The 15,929-nt window shown below is 33.4% G+C and overlaps 1 protein-coding gene across 1 annotated transcript; it reads left to right on the top strand.

Moving 5' to 3' along the window:
• LOC132740341 (uncharacterized) lies at positions 1-9,565 on the top strand. Its single transcript, XM_060728221.1, has 2 exons — positions 1-109; positions 5,495-9,565. Exon 2 carries the CDS (start codon positions 6,380-6,382, stop codon positions 9,563-9,565), a length of 3,186 nt encoding a protein of 1,061 aa, XP_060584204.1. The 5' UTR covers positions 1-109; positions 5,495-6,379.
• Positions 9,566-15,929: the final 6,364 nt, after the last annotated feature.

Here is a 15,929-nt window from a genome sequence, read left to right as displayed (position 1 = left end):
TTTTGTTAATTTTTCTCTAGTTTTGAATGACACCAAACCAGTGACGTCACAGTGATGTGAAGGTTAGAGCATTAGGTACAGATGAAAATGTGTGACCTTGTTAAAGGAGGTAAGAGATAAACTGCACCAGGCCTGTCAATAGCTATATTTTACTGCTTTAAACTATATGAATAAAATAAATACAGGAATTTATGATTTTTGTGTCGCCTTGAAAAACCTAACATATATAGGTTACTTTTGTCGGCCAGGCCTCCGCGGTGTCCCCTTAGGCATGCCCGGAGCGTAACTCGGTCACTGTAAGTCGGATTGACTCCAAACTTGGTATGCATGCTTCTTTCAATGACCCAAAGTGCATTGTACAGGAATCGTTACTTTGCAACTTTTAATTTTTGAGTTATTGCCCTTTGTTAATTTTCATTATTTTTGAGTTATTGCCCTTTGTTAATTTTCATACTTTATTGTTGTCAGGACCATTTCTCCTAAACTATTAAAGCTATGGACTTAAACCTTCATAGGATGATACATCACATTAAGAATAAGTGCAGTGCTTAAGAACTGGTACTCTTCACTTGTTATTTTTTGAGTTATTGCCCTTTGTTAATTTTCATACTTTATTTTTGTGCGGGCCTTTTCTCATAAACTATTAAAGCTATTGACTTTAAACTTCATAGGATGATAGATCTCATTGAGATAAAGTACAGTGTTTTAAAACCTGTTCTGTGTATTTTATGATTTTTGAGTTATTGCCCTTTGTTAATTTTCTCAAGAACATAATTTGGTCACTATAAGTTTGATTGACTCTAAATATGGTATGTAAGCTTTTTTTATTGACATGAAGTGCAGTGCATCAGAATCCATCACAGAGTCCTCCATTTGATCTGTCAGTGTAAAACTTTCCTATGGTATTTCTATTATTGATAATATAACAGTTTTATGAATCCTGATGTATCATTGTTACAATCAGTTCAAATGCCACTAAAGTTAAAGGTACATACATGTACATAATTATAGTAAGAGCAGTGTTTATAAGTAACCTATATTTATGAAGGAAATGCTTAAGTGACAGTTTTACTGTTCACAAGGCGACACATCCGACTAGTGGAGTTCTAGTTTTTTAAATCTGTAACTTCTGCCTATGTCTTGACTGTTCTTGAAGGACAGTGCCTTTACAAGGCAGGGGCGGCAAAAGGGCGGTTTGAACCATTGAAAGACAATGTTTTTTATAAGCTCAACTACATGTATTTCAAAGAAAAATGTTTGAGCTATTGGTACAGTCATGGTGTCATTTTCAAACCTGTTGTTGTCCACAAACATTGGTCTGATGGTTTTTATGCCCCCACAATGTGGGAGCATATAGCGTTGCACTTGTCCGTCAGTCTGTCCGTCAGTCCGTCTGTACGTCCCGAAATCTTGTGAACGCAACTCCTCTTAAACCTGATGGCAGATTTTGCTTAAACTTACAGGGATGAACAACCTTAATGTGTAGATGGTAGTAAAGGAAGGAATTTTTGCTGCGACCAAATTTAACAGAATTATGGCCCTTTGTTGATTTTTTCACTATATACTATGTAGAAATTTTGTGAACGCAACTCCTCTTAAACCGGATGGCAGATTGTGTTTAAACTTACAGGGATGAACAACCTTAATGTGTAAATGGTAGTAAAGGAAGGAATTTTTGCTGCGACCAAATTTAACAGAATTATGGCCCTTTGTTGATTTTTTCACTATATAATATGTAGAAATTTTGTGAACACAACTCCTCTTAAACTGGATGGCAGATTTTGCTTAAACTTACAGGGATGAACAACCTTAAGGTGTAGATGGTAGTAAAGGAAGGAAATTTTTGCTGCGACAAAATTTTACAGAATTATGGCCCTTTGTTGATTTTTTCACTATATACTATGTAGAAATTTTGTGAATGCAACTCCTCTTAAACCGGATGGCAGATTTTGCTTAAACTTCCAGGGATGAACAACCTTAATGTGTAGATGGCAGTAAAGGAAGGAATTTTCGCTGCGACCAAATTTAACAGAATTATGGCCCTTTGTTGATTTTTTCACTAGATACTATGTAGAAATTTTGTGAACACAACTCCTCTTAAACCGGATGGCAGATTTTGTTTAAACTTACAGGGATGAACAACCTTAATGTGTAGATGGTAGTAAAGGAATGAATTTTTGCTGCGTCCAAATTTAACAGAATTATGGCCCTTTGTTGATTTTTTCACTATATAATATGTAGAAATTTTGTGAACACAACTCCTCTTAAACTGGATGGCAGATTTTGCTTAAACTTACAGGGATGAACAACCTTAAGGTGTAGATGGTAGTAAAGGAAGGAAATTTTTGCTGCGACCAAATTTTACAGAATTATGGCCCTTTGTTGATTTTTTCACTATATACTATGTAGAAATTTTGTGAATGCAACTCCTCTTAAACCGGATGGCAGATTTTGCTTAAACTTCCAGGGATGAACAACCTTAATGTGTAGATGGCAGTAAAGGAAGGAATTTTTGCTGCAACCAAATTTAACAGAATTATGGCCCTTTGTTGATTTTTTCATTATATACTATGTAGAAATTTTGTGAACGCAACTCCTCTTAAACCGGATGGCAGATTTTGCTTAAACTTCCAGGGATTAACAACCTTAATGTGTAGATGGTAGTAAAGGAAGGAATTTTTGCTGCAACCAAATTTAACAGAATTATGGCCCTTTGTTGATTTTTAGTTTTTAACTTGTGGCACATGTAGTCCAAAAAATATTTGACCTAGAGTCATAAGATTGACAGAACAGTGGCGTGTGGGGGCCTCCGTGTCCTATGGACACATTTCTAGTTTCTTAATGGTTTACCTGCATACTTGTACACAATAATCATTTAGACTAGACCTTCAAGTAAATCAATTTGATGGTGATCTTTACTCATAAATGACCTTGACCTTGAAGGTCAAATAATTTAATTTTGCTTGAATTTTGCTATAATTGACTATACAATCATGTACTTTGTTATTTATGGATGGTCTTCATGCACAACTACCTTTAGGACTATGTTTAAAAGAAGGTAAAACTCAGTATGAGCTTGACTCATAAATGACTTTAAACTAAGTTGAAGGTCAACTTGTTTTATTGTTGTTTTTTTGCTGTACATTGGGCTATAACTATGTAAGTATTGAGATAGATTGTCTTCATACTTAACCCTTTACCACATATATACGGGAAACAACGCACTTTCGACCCCCCCCCCCTTTTTAGGCCTCAAATAGTGAAAAAATGTCCTATTTGGGCCCCAAACATAAGTTTTCGTTTGAGAAATGTTGCTAAAAAAATTGAGCACTTTTTCGGCGCGGCCCCCCATCCAAAAGATACATCAGGGGGGATGTGCCGCCTTCTGTTAGGGGGGTTTGAAGGGGGGCGGAGTCCCCCTCATCGCCAAGAAAATTTTGGACTTGTGAGAGGCTAAAAATGACCCCAGGTCGATCATAATGTAAGGTTTAACCAACGCTGAAAAGCCTTTGACTCTATCTCAATCCCTTGAGCAGTTGCAGCACTTTGCAATAAGTTTTGATGGAAAAAATCGAGGCAAAATAGTGATTTTTGGCAATTTTGAGATGTCCCCTCGTTGCCATGGTAACAGGAAATTTAAGACTGAGCATGTCTTTACAAAGGCAATGGTCCAGTCAACATTTGTGCCAAGTTTGATTAGTATTGAAGCATTTTTCATAGTTTCATAGCAGTTTGAACTTGTAACAGGAGGCTTTTCAGTGAAAACGGCCATTTTTCACAATATGCTCATGGGGGAAAGGGTTAAGCACAATAATTGTATGGACACAACATTTAAGAAGGTTTTATTGAACCTGACCATAATCTTTATTTGACCTTGAACATGTGAATTTTGCTAACTGGACAAGAAAAACTTACTTGTTGTATAGCTCAAATATGACCTTTACCTATAACTGACCTTGACCTTTTAATTATCTTGACAATAAAACTTCTAAATATACTTAATATGTTGTCATAACTTTATTATTTATTTATGAATTAGATTCATACTTTGACTAAACATATCGCAACAGATGTCTATTTCCTACGTAGTATCCAGGCTTGTGCACTAAGAGTTATAAAAAGTCCAGCACCGATAGCTTCCAGTGATTTTTCTCGCTTTATTGGGAAGAGGCCTTAGCTTCTTCATTTTGGGAAAAATTGTCGCTAAAATTGATGATTTGGGAAGAAAAAAGCTGGTTTAAGTTAAGATTTTTGGGAAAACTGCATGATTTTAAAGAAAATATCAATTGGGAAGAGGCCCTTTTTCGGAGTCTGTTATATAAGTAGGAAAATCACTGGCTTCTGATAGCAGACCCAGAAGATTTTTGTCTGCTTACAATTTGAGAGCAACTTTAAACTTTGCTTTGACATTTTCATTTCATTTTATTAGGCTAGAGCCTGTTAAAAACACAATGCTCAACCAGTTCTTTATTTTTAGCTCACCTGTCACTTTGTGACAGGGTGAGCTTTTGTGATCGCTTTTCGTCCGGCGTCCGTCCGTTCGTCGTCCGTCCGTAAACTTTTACTTTAAATGACATCTCCTCATAAACCACTTGGCCAATTTCATCCAAACTTCACAGGAATGTTCCTTTGGTGGTCACCTTTAAAAATTGTTCAAAGAATTTAATTCCATGCAGAACTCTGGTTGCCATGGCAACCGAAAGAAAAAACTTTAAATATCTTCTTTTAAAAAACCATAAGAGCTAGAGCTTAGATATTTGGCATGAAACATCTTCTAGTGAGTGTCTACCAGGTTTGTTCAAATAAAAGCCCTGGGGTCAAAATTGGCCCCGCCCCGGGGGGTGATTGATTTTCCCTATATGCATATAGTAAAAATTTAAAAAATCTTCTTTTAAAGAACCCACAGAGCTAGAGATAAGATATTTAGCATGAAACATGTTCTAATGGATGTCTACCAAGTTTGTTCAAATAAAAGCCCTGGGGTCAAAACTGGCCCGGCCCCAGGGGTGTCATTGTTTTTAACTATATGTGTATAGTAAAAACTTAAAAAATTCTCTTTTAAAAAGCCCAATGAGCTAGAGCTTAGATGTTTAGCATGAAACATTTTCTTATGGGTGTCTACCAAGTTTGTGCAAATAAAAGCCCTTGGGTTAAATTGACCCTGCAACATTGGGGGGGGGGGGACTATATACAGGTGAGCGACCTCAGGGCCATCATGGCCCTCTTGTTTTTTTAATCATACTGAACCGTGAGCTTGACCTCTTAAATGACCTTTAACTTCAAAGGTCAAAATTCAGGTAGTTTCACCATCACTGTAACAAATCAAAGTCAATAAATTTGGGAACGGGACATCATTATGCATTATTTATTTTCACAATTAACATTGTTCCAAGTTTTATGAAAGTCTCAGGTAACATATATATGGTAAATATTATTTGCTGCCATTTTGTTAATTGATAATTAAAATTAAATATTTCTCTTCTTTATTATCCAGGGTGAAGAAATGGTAAAAGGTTACAGCCCTTGAAATGAAGTTATCTCTCTTGAACAGATTACACATGCAAGAATTATTATTCCTTTCTATCGGGAGAACCTAAGGAATTGTTGTTAGAGCCTGAAACTAAGGAGCTTGACCCGAGTTGTCTCCCTTTATTGAAATACAAACCATTTCAGTAAGGGATGTGCATCAATTAGTTTATCAAACACTTGACCTTAAAAAATGTGTAGAAAGTTACCTGTTAAACAATGTGTCATAATGCTTAAAGGAGACAAACAAAAATGAAAATGCTTTTAAAAAATTCCAAGACGACAGAAAAGTAGTACAAAGATAGGCACTCATACAGAATTGAACCTTGCAGCCTCGTCGTAAGAAATCTAAAAAGAAATCATGTCAAACTGATAAATCTGTTGATGTAATGTTAGACTTATAAATCTGGTGAATTCATGTAGGAGAAATGGATCTGGCAAAATTATGAAAGACTAATAGATCTGGTAAAATTATGAAATACAAATAGATCTGACAAAATTATGAAAGACTAATAGATCTGGAAAATTATGAAAAACTAATAGATGATAAGATCTGGCAAAATTATGATGATTAGATCTGGCAAAATTATGAAAGACTAATAGATCTGGCTTTACTAACAAATGAATCTCAGTTGTCCTTTACTGAATACACAAGTTTTATGGTGATCTGGAGTGAAAAAGTTCTGAAGATCTAACTCTACACTGTTCTAATTATGTGATCTGAAAAACAGTGTTGTATATTTGAACTAAATTATTGACGGACGATACTTATTATGGATTGTGATATGAAAATAATTGCAGGCACTTTGAATTATCTCTGATTAATTGAATGCAACACAAGACATTTTGATATATGGATATCAAAATTGAAACTGATATAATGAGTAAAATTATGAACAGACATGTTGGCAACAGATCGAAGAGTTGTGAAACTTCGCCTATGAAACAGCAGGCAATATTTTCACCCATGGTAACTTTATCAACAGCTTCTGTTGATCAGGTAAATGTAAACGAATCTGTCGAAGGCGATGAGGTGGATGGATTTGTTGAAGACAAAGTTGAAGATGATGAAGACAATTGGAAAAAAAAATACCAGCAAAAAGCTGACAACAGAAATAGCAAAGGTATAAATTTTGGAAATGGTTATGAAACGGACATGGTTGATCTTAATGTTGAAATTAATGGTGGTAAAGAAGACGTGGACAATGATTTTGATGAAAATGAAGTGGTTAAAAGAGAACATAATGATACTAAAGAGCCTCGAGTTGAAATGTTTGATGAGTATGACTCTAACAGTTGTAGTAATCCATTTGTAATATCATCTTTTCAAAGCTTAAATGCATCTGAAGCTAGGATTTTGGGTTTTGATATCGGCACAGCTGAGAATGACAGAGGGGTTATGGATGTGAAATATGGGGACAAAATTGTGTATGAAGAACAGGGTTTAGCTGATATAAGGATTGAATCTGAAGACCATGTCGATATTTTTAGGGGGCATTTAAACATGGGAGAATCTGAACATGGACCTGAATTTGATAATGATGATTCTTGTAGAGACGGAGATGAAAACTCAGTACAAAGTTTTGATAGCAAAAGATCTGACACTGAGGAATACTTTAATAAGATAGGTGAAACTTTATGTAAACACACAATAGAAAAAACAGTACCACAAAGTTGTGATTATAAAACAAATTGCAATTTAAAGGATAATAGAAAGGAGAAGTCATCTTTGGTGAAAAAGTCAAGGAAACAGAATGTACCAAAAAGAGTAAAGAAAGCGGAAAGTTTTATGGAAACTGTAGTTGTTGATGGTGAAGAAAATGTGGAAATTAGAAATAACGATGATGATTTTGATGCCAAGATGTTTAAACAGAATGGAATCGGAGATTGTTTTTCAACAGACATTGATGACATAAATGTGAATGAAAATCATGAAGAGTCAAAGAGTTACAAAGAAACAGGAATACTAAAATCTGAAAAATCAAGGAAACAGTGTAAACCAAAAAGAATTGATCAGTTGCAGAACTTAATAACTGTTGATAGTGGCACTCAAAATCAAAACCTTGACATTGAAAATGATGAAACAGAAACTTTTGAAATTAATTTTGACACCGGTCAAAATCCTGAAAAGGAAGAGGGTCAGAGTATTGAGTTTCAAAATGATGACAATTATTCAGTTACTATTGTAAAAGAAAATGACAGTACTGACAATTTCAGTTCAGATGAAAAGCATGACGTACCTCCTGCTGGACTTGTCAAAGGTTCTGAAGACCTTGATCCTGATAAAAATGAAAGTGAAATTACAGAAGAACTGAAATATTTACAAGACACCGCTATCAATGTGGGAAAAACTGATCATCTTTATTCTGATAAAGATGAAAGTAAAGTTACAGGAGAACTGAAATATATACAAGACACTGCTATCAAAGTGGGAAAAACTGATCATTTTGCATCCATGAGTTCAAATCCTTTCTATTATGGCTTCTCTCCAAATTTGAATGTAATATCAACACTCAGTCCAGGTATGCTTCAAGGAGGCTGTCCTTCTTCCCAGACTGGTTTCGCTCTTGATGAAAACGGACCTGAAAATTTAGAGGTAATCCGTCAACTACGTGAAATAAGGTGCAATCGTTATCGTAAGATAAGTATTGCAGAAAAACGCGAAATTTCAGCTTATGCCAGTAGCCATGGCGTTAGTCAAGCTGCCGCATTTTACAATGTTTCTAAATCCGCTGTTTCCATGTGGACTAAATTAGACTTCAGTAATGCAGACGAAGAGTGTTCTGTGAAGAGGAAGAACTGCATGTCTGGAAATGAGAAATTTGAAGCACTCTGTCGGAAAGTGAAGAGTGAAAGGGAGAATAAATTCAAAGGCATGAGTAAAGACGATAAGTTTGAAGTGTCGAGATACGCTAAATTGGTAGGAGTGCGAGAAATGTCGAGATGTTTGGGAGTTGCACTCGGGACTGTATCTGGCTGGATGCGACAGTTTCCTTACAAAGTGGAGTCTGACTCTCCTGATGAAACTGTGCAAAAGAAAAAAATCTCAGTAAAAGACATTGAAATTACAAAAGAAAGTGAGCAGAATGAACAATTAGAAAAGAAGAGGAAAAAGTCTGAGCCGAACAGAAAAAGGAACAAGAAGCTAAAACTTTTAGTAGAGATGGATACAGACTCGGGACCATGTGATATAAATCAAGAAACTGAAATGAGGAATAAACATCCAGTCGAAAAGGCAAACAATGTTGATAAAAATGAAAATAAAGAAGATGATGAGATGAATCAGTGTGATGATGAAGAGGTAACTGAGGAAGTTGTGTCAGAGCACACAGATGATGTTGATAAGATGATAGCCGAGACCTGGCAGAAACCGGATATTGATAAATGTTTTGAAGAGGTAAGAGAATTGATAAAGGATTCTCCACTAGAGGACGATGATTTCTTTCGTTCTTTATTTGGCCGTGTACTTGCCTGTCGAGCGGAAAAATACAAGACGTTAAAACCGAGTGAGAAGCTAGAAGTTGTGAGGTACGCTAAGCGTATTGGAGTGAGGCGTGTAGCTAAGATAATGGGTTTAGCAACAGGTACTTTATCAGGATGGAATACAAAATACCAGTCTAGTCTCAGCATCACTGATCCCAGTCTAGAAATGTCAAACAAAACAGAATTGCTTGTTTCTTATTTATCTCCTGACAAGAATACGGAAAGTGAAAGTGCACCGGTAACACCCGTATCTCTAATGGACAATATGGGTGAAAAATCTGAGGTCACCGCTGTGAAATTACTTTTTAAAGACAGGTTCCAAACTCTGTTGCAGAAAATCAAAGTTGCCAAGCAAGTAAAATTTAGGAACATTTCAACAGAAGAGAAAATAGAGTTTGTAAAGTGCTCGAAACTTGTAGGAATTCGGCCGACAGCAAGAGTTTTTGGAATACCTATTGGGACATTGTCCGGTTGGATTTCCAAGTATAGCAAGTTATTACACCCGCCCTTACCCAATTTGATTGTTCTGGTGCGTGGAACCCCAAGAACACGGTAACAAAATTCCATACGCTCGGAAAGTTTCGTCCCCAGATTTTGTATACAGGGATTTAAATTATCCAAATATTGGTAGGACGCAACGCCCAACTCTTTCCAGGAGGGATTCCTTCTAGCTTGTCATGGCCGCAAGGAACTGAACTGGATTTATTTTCACAACTTCAAGGAATGCCGTCAACACAAACATCATCGTTATTTCCAGCGTTAGAATTACCTTCATCTCCATCTTTAACAACAGAGACTTGTTCACAGCAAAATTATAACAGCATTTCAAATGATGAGAAACTTTATAGAACTAGTCTCAGTAACATTAACAAAGAAGACCAGTCTGGGGGAGGAAGTAGTTATGTTAATAAAAATATTGTAAACCAGTCTAGTTCAGATGAAGAGCAAAAAGACAATGTAAAGCAGTCAACTACTAAACCAGATGAGGATTTTGAAAGAGAGGCTAAAATAATGGCTGAACGATACCTGACTGCTACATATAAAAACATGGGAATTCCCATATTGTAACTGAATCTTGGGGCATTTAATATATATTAATTATTTATAAAAAATGTTGTCTAAACTGAATGACTGTTGACTGTCATTTTGAAGATATAAAAGATACAGTCATGTATTATATATTGGTGCATTTATATTTGTATTAGTTATTTTATTTATTAAGTTAAAGGAGCAAAAAATACCAAAAAGAAAAAATTACTGTCAAGGATGAAAAATTAAAGAATAAATTGCAGGCATAAAAAATAATGGGATTGGATTTTTGGGGACATTGTTTAAAATATTGTGGGGGATTTCTGCGTTACTTTGCACTAAAGACATCACTGTATTATTTGTAATACAAATATTCTGTGAGCGCAATGGTATTTAATCATGATGTTACATTCTTATGGTGATAATTGATGGGGCAAAATGTTTTTATCTTTTTTTATTTTATTTTTTTATTTGATGTTCTATTTATTTATTTTTATTTAATTCATTTATAGGACTTTTTTTTCTTTAGATTTTTTTATAGGTAAAGAATTTGCAGATATGCATAGTCTTTTATCATTTAACTGTAAGCAGATGATTTGAATTATAATTGATTATGATACCTGTACACATTTTTCTACACATCAAATATTGCATGATCTGACAGAAAATAATCAGCATCACACTTGGTTATTATCCCGAATGACATTGCTGGGGCAAAAAAATTGGTGCCCCAAATGTAATTTGGTTGAATATTCCCTTAAAAATTTTGGGAAAAAGGGAAACTGTACAATAAAAAAGGATTACATTTGTTATTATATGGGAATATCTTGAATCTTTTTTTTACTTAATATCTGATTAGGGTTTTTACTAGAAAGGTCATCAAACAACCGCCCATTAGTCCAAGCCCGGAATCAACAAAAGGGCTCCATCCAAGCCACTCCACCACCCGAGGGGCCCATTGCCAAGCTTCGGATCACAGCCAGGCCCCATCCCAATGCTCCAATCAACACGGAAAGGGCCCTATCCAAAACCTCAAATCAACATGAGGCCGCATCCCAATCTTTTAAGATCCTTGCCTAGTAAATTCACCTCGAGTCAATAATAATAAACAGATCAACGAATTCTTTAGTGAAACCAGATAATCAGTATTAAATTTAATCAATTTATCAAGAAAAAACCCTGCTTTCGTGGGTTATGTCTTAAAAATAAAATTGTAAATAAAAGTTATTTTCTTTGTTTTGGTAATTTAAAATTGTTTTATTAGCTTTGATTTTGTGTGGGTAATATCAAGATAAATTGTAAAGTTTTACACAAAATATTTTATTAAAGGCAGTATTTGTTAATCAAAACCAAAATTTAAAAATGAGTGGAAAAATGGAAATAAAACAATATTTTATTGAAGGCCCTCAAACCCATTCAATATTTGTTATCAAAGCCTGAATTTAAAAATTCATTGATTAATTTTTGATCTAAATCAGACATGCATTTTTCAATACCTATTGTAAAGGTGATGTCATAATTGAGATTTTTGAAAATCATTGGATATTTTACATATCTCAGTTAATTAGATTTGTCAATGCCTACTGAATATTTTGACATCTTAACTTAATACGGTATTTTAAGAGTTGTTAAGTATTTGATTTACAAGAAAGATGATAAAAATTAAAAAAATTCAAGTTTATTGAACTCTTGATATCCAAAGCTTGCATTGTTGATGCCAATTGTAAAGTAAAAGTGAATAATCAAAAGTTTTTTTTTTATATTTGATGATTATAAACTTTGAATTTCCTAAAAGCACATTGATGTGTCAAATAAAAAAAAAAGATTTTCAAGTTTGTTAAATATTGAAATAAAATAGTATTAAATATTAATCTATTGAATTTTTCATCTGAAAAAGACTAAGATTCATTGAATTGTAACTTTAATTTTCAATTCTATTGAATATTTTATATTTAAGATAGCATTCTCTATTGAATGTTTGATCTGAATATTTGAATGTATCTTTAAGTTCAATTAAATGCAACATAGATTTTCAACTTTATTGAAAATGTCAAAAATAGCATTGCCGTTTGAATGTTTTATAGTAGAAAATAGCATTTTCTATTGAATTTTTGATCTGAAGTCATGAATATATTAAGTTCATTTAAATGTAACTTTTTCAAGTTTATTTAATATTTCAAATAAAAAAAATGTACATTGTCTATTGAATATTTTATATTAAAAGTAGCATTTTCTATTGAATATTTGATCTGAATATTTGAATGTATCTTTAAGTTCAATTAGTGTCCAGCTTTATTTGTCTTCCAATGAAAACGCTGTATTTCTTAAAAATTATGTGTGTTAATTTTCATAGAAGAAAAAAAGTCGATACTATATTGAAATTCGTTCATAGTCGCCTTCTATTTTTCATAGTGCTTCATAGTACCGCGTAGTGACGTAATCAAGGGCCAAATAAAGCTTGACACTAAATATGTTAGTGTTCATCCTTAGCTGTTCTACAGAAATTAGAAACATTCTCCTGTCGCTATCGCTCCCGTCGAAGTTTCTAATTTCTGTAGAACAGCACGGATGAACACTAACATATACTTAAATGTAACTTATTGAAAATTTGAAGATGTACATTGTCTATTGAATATTTTATAGTGAAAATAGCATTTTCTATTGAATTTTTGATCTGAAATCTTGAATATACTAAGTTCATTTAAGTATAACTTGGATTTTCAAGTTTATTGAATATTTCCATTGTCTATATTTAATAAATGATCTGAAAATGTATATAGATATAATATAGATATCTCATTATGATGACTATGTTACTGTAGTTGTGATTTTATTTTGATATCATCAACACATTTATGTGTATACTATGTATGCAAACAATATGTACATTCCATAGATGCTTTATTGATTTGGTTTATACAGAATTTCTTACTGAACATCATTGGTTCTACTCAGGTGTCCGTTTGTGCCTGAAATTATGCACGGAATGGCACCTGAGGTCTTCCTTCACCAGTAAATCTGAAAAGTCACCATAAGACGTATATTGTGTTTGAGCAACCTAAAAATCCAATCAAACAAATACACAGGATTAATTTAGTTTAAATTATGTAGGAAGCTATAATTTTATTGACACAGTTTCAAATATGTTCCTGGAACCAACCAGTACTAAAGCAACAAGTGTTAAGTTTCTTGCTCAAAGAAACAATGAATTGCCCTTGACAGGGCTTGAACCCTTGTGGCCATTAGATTACTAGTCTGACGCGTTAACCTCTTAGCCATGCCGCCACTTTATAGATTTGATTTCTAAGAATCTCTTTAACCGAAGGGAAGACCTGTTGCTAATGGCAACACTGATCTTGTGGGTCAACCCTTTTGACAAATGTTTGTTTAACCATGTTTTGTAACTGTCATTTATATGTTTAAATTTAACTTGCCTGCTGAAGACAAAAGCTCTTTGATGAGAAAAGAATCCTTTTGATTCTGTAAAATTTAAATTTCTTTACATACTTTTGCTTGCATAAACCTACTTTATAAGCTAAAGCAAGAAGAATTCTCTTTGGCTCTGTTTAAACTTCTTTACATTTTTGCTTGCATAAACCTATTTCTTAAGCAAGAAGAATTCTGTTTGGCTCTTTTCAAATTTCTTTACACTTTTTGCTTGCATTTTCATAAACCTATTTCATAAGGAAAGAAATACATGTAATTCCTTTTGGCTCTATTCAAATTTATTTACACTTTTTTCTGCTATTTCATAGTCAAGAACTTAAATTCCCTTTGTTTCTGTTCAAATTTCTCGACACCTTTTGCTTGCATAAGCTATTTTATAAGGAAAAATAATTCGTTTGTTTCTGTTCAAATTTCTTTTAAACATTGCTTGCATAATTTATTTCATAAGCAAGGGTAGTGCATTTTAGTTTTGTTAAATGATTTTAACATTTAAGCTTGAATAAGGTGAAATAATTTTTGTCAGTTTTGTTCACATTTCTTTATACTTAAGCTTGCATAAGGAAAAAATAATTCCTTCAGTATTGTTACTCATTAGCTTGTGAGAAAACAATACATGTACACAATCATATTGTGCTTAACACATTGTCAGAGTAGAATGCTTGAGTAATTTGGTTATTTTCATAAGCTTCATTTCAATTTTGTTTATTCATATTTCAAATTCAAAAATAAATACTTTATTGATTTATTCATTTAGTATAACCATTGAAATTTTAGCTTTTTGTTTGTTTAGTGCAATAAATGAATAAATTTTTAAAATTATAATGTGTTTATTTGTTATGTTTTTCTGTCCCTTTACTAAGAGTTTATCTTTAACCTTATTATCAAAAGTGAAAAACATTACTATTTAGTGGATAATCAGCAATTTGCTATTGAGGATCACAGGGCTATACTCGATTGAGTGACTGAATAAAGACTCTGAATATTAGAAAATATCATTTAGTGCTCTTTAAACTATTGAGGTGACCATAAAGGCCAATTTTAATGATGATAAAGAACCTTTTGCTTTATTTAGTGATTATCAGGGCTGTTTATTAATGAGTGAAAATTAGGCTCTTACTTAAATGGGTGATCATCAGGCATTTTACTACTGACTTTTTGTTTGTTTTGGGTTTTACGTCACATCGACACAGTATAGGTCATATGGCGACGTTCCAGCTTTTACTGGTGGAGGAAGACCTCAGGAGCCCTTCCATGCATTATTTCAGGCACGAACGGGCATCTGAGTAGAACCACCGTAAGCTAGCTGGATAGCTTCCTCACATGAAAGAATCCAAAGTCCCTGTCGGGAATCGAACCCACAGCGGTGAGGGGCAATTGGTTTTGAAGTCAACAACCTTAACCACTCGGCCACAGACGCCCCTTGCTACTGACTGAGTGATCATCAGGCTCTATTGGGTGATAATCAAAGTTAAATATGAAATTTGAGTTTCATTTCTAATGAAAAATTATGTTATGTAGGAGAAGCCTTCTATATTATTTTTTTTTCTCTGAAAAGGTTTGACTTCAGAAATAAGAAAAAGTTGAGCATGGTCCAAGCTAGGTGGTGGCTTCTGTTAAAATATTCTGACAAGAATAATGGTTAACCTCTTTGAGAGAAGACTTCTATAAAATGTAAATTTTACAGGTCACCAAAAATAATGAATCAAACTAAAATAAAATTGTTTAAAAGTTTATTTTGATTTACATTTTTTGTTAAAAATCTTTATCATGTAAAAAAAGTATAAATAAATCGTACATGTACATATATACAAGCATAACTATCTACAGCATTACAATAACAAAATGCAATATAATACACACAGTTATATCATGAGTTAATTGTTTCATGGCAAGATACAGTTTTCACAATTTTCACATTTTTTTTTTTACCCTTAAAAGACCTGTCAAGACCAATGATAATTATTATTTTGGAAAATAAATTATTTTCGAAATAAAAATAAATATACAGTAAAATGTAAAGCAAAATTCTTTTCAATTTACGGCAAATTTCATAGATGTTTTTCTTCAAAGGGGGGTAAGTAGGTAGGATGACCGAAACAGAAATTTTTGTTTTGGCCTCATAAGTTCATTCTAATTAATACTATATTTGAAACCGTTACACCAGAGCGTTCCTATCAATTTTAATAATCTTGCAAATATCTGGCGATATTACCTATTGACCCTTATCATACTCCAAATGTTTTCCAAACTTGTCCTTTATATAAACTAGGATTTTTGTTTATTAAAAATGATCTAATCTAAAACTTCTAGCATCCAATATCACATAAGTTTGACTATATATTTCTTAATGGACTAGACACCAACTTTAATTCCAATCATTTAAGAGTTAAATGTCAGAAGACAAATAAGTTTTGAGCCATTTTGGTTACACTTCACGAAAAAAA

Source organism: Ruditapes philippinarum, unplaced genomic scaffold (assembly GCF_026571515.1).
Source record: "Ruditapes philippinarum isolate M1 unplaced genomic scaffold, ASM2657151v2 ctg6880_1_1_1_1, whole genome shotgun sequence".
NCBI classification, from domain to species: domain Eukaryota; kingdom Metazoa; phylum Mollusca; class Bivalvia; order Venerida; family Veneridae; genus Ruditapes; species Ruditapes philippinarum.
Note: the sequence above shows the minus strand (reverse complement) of the source record. Positions and strands in the feature narration are given on the sequence as shown.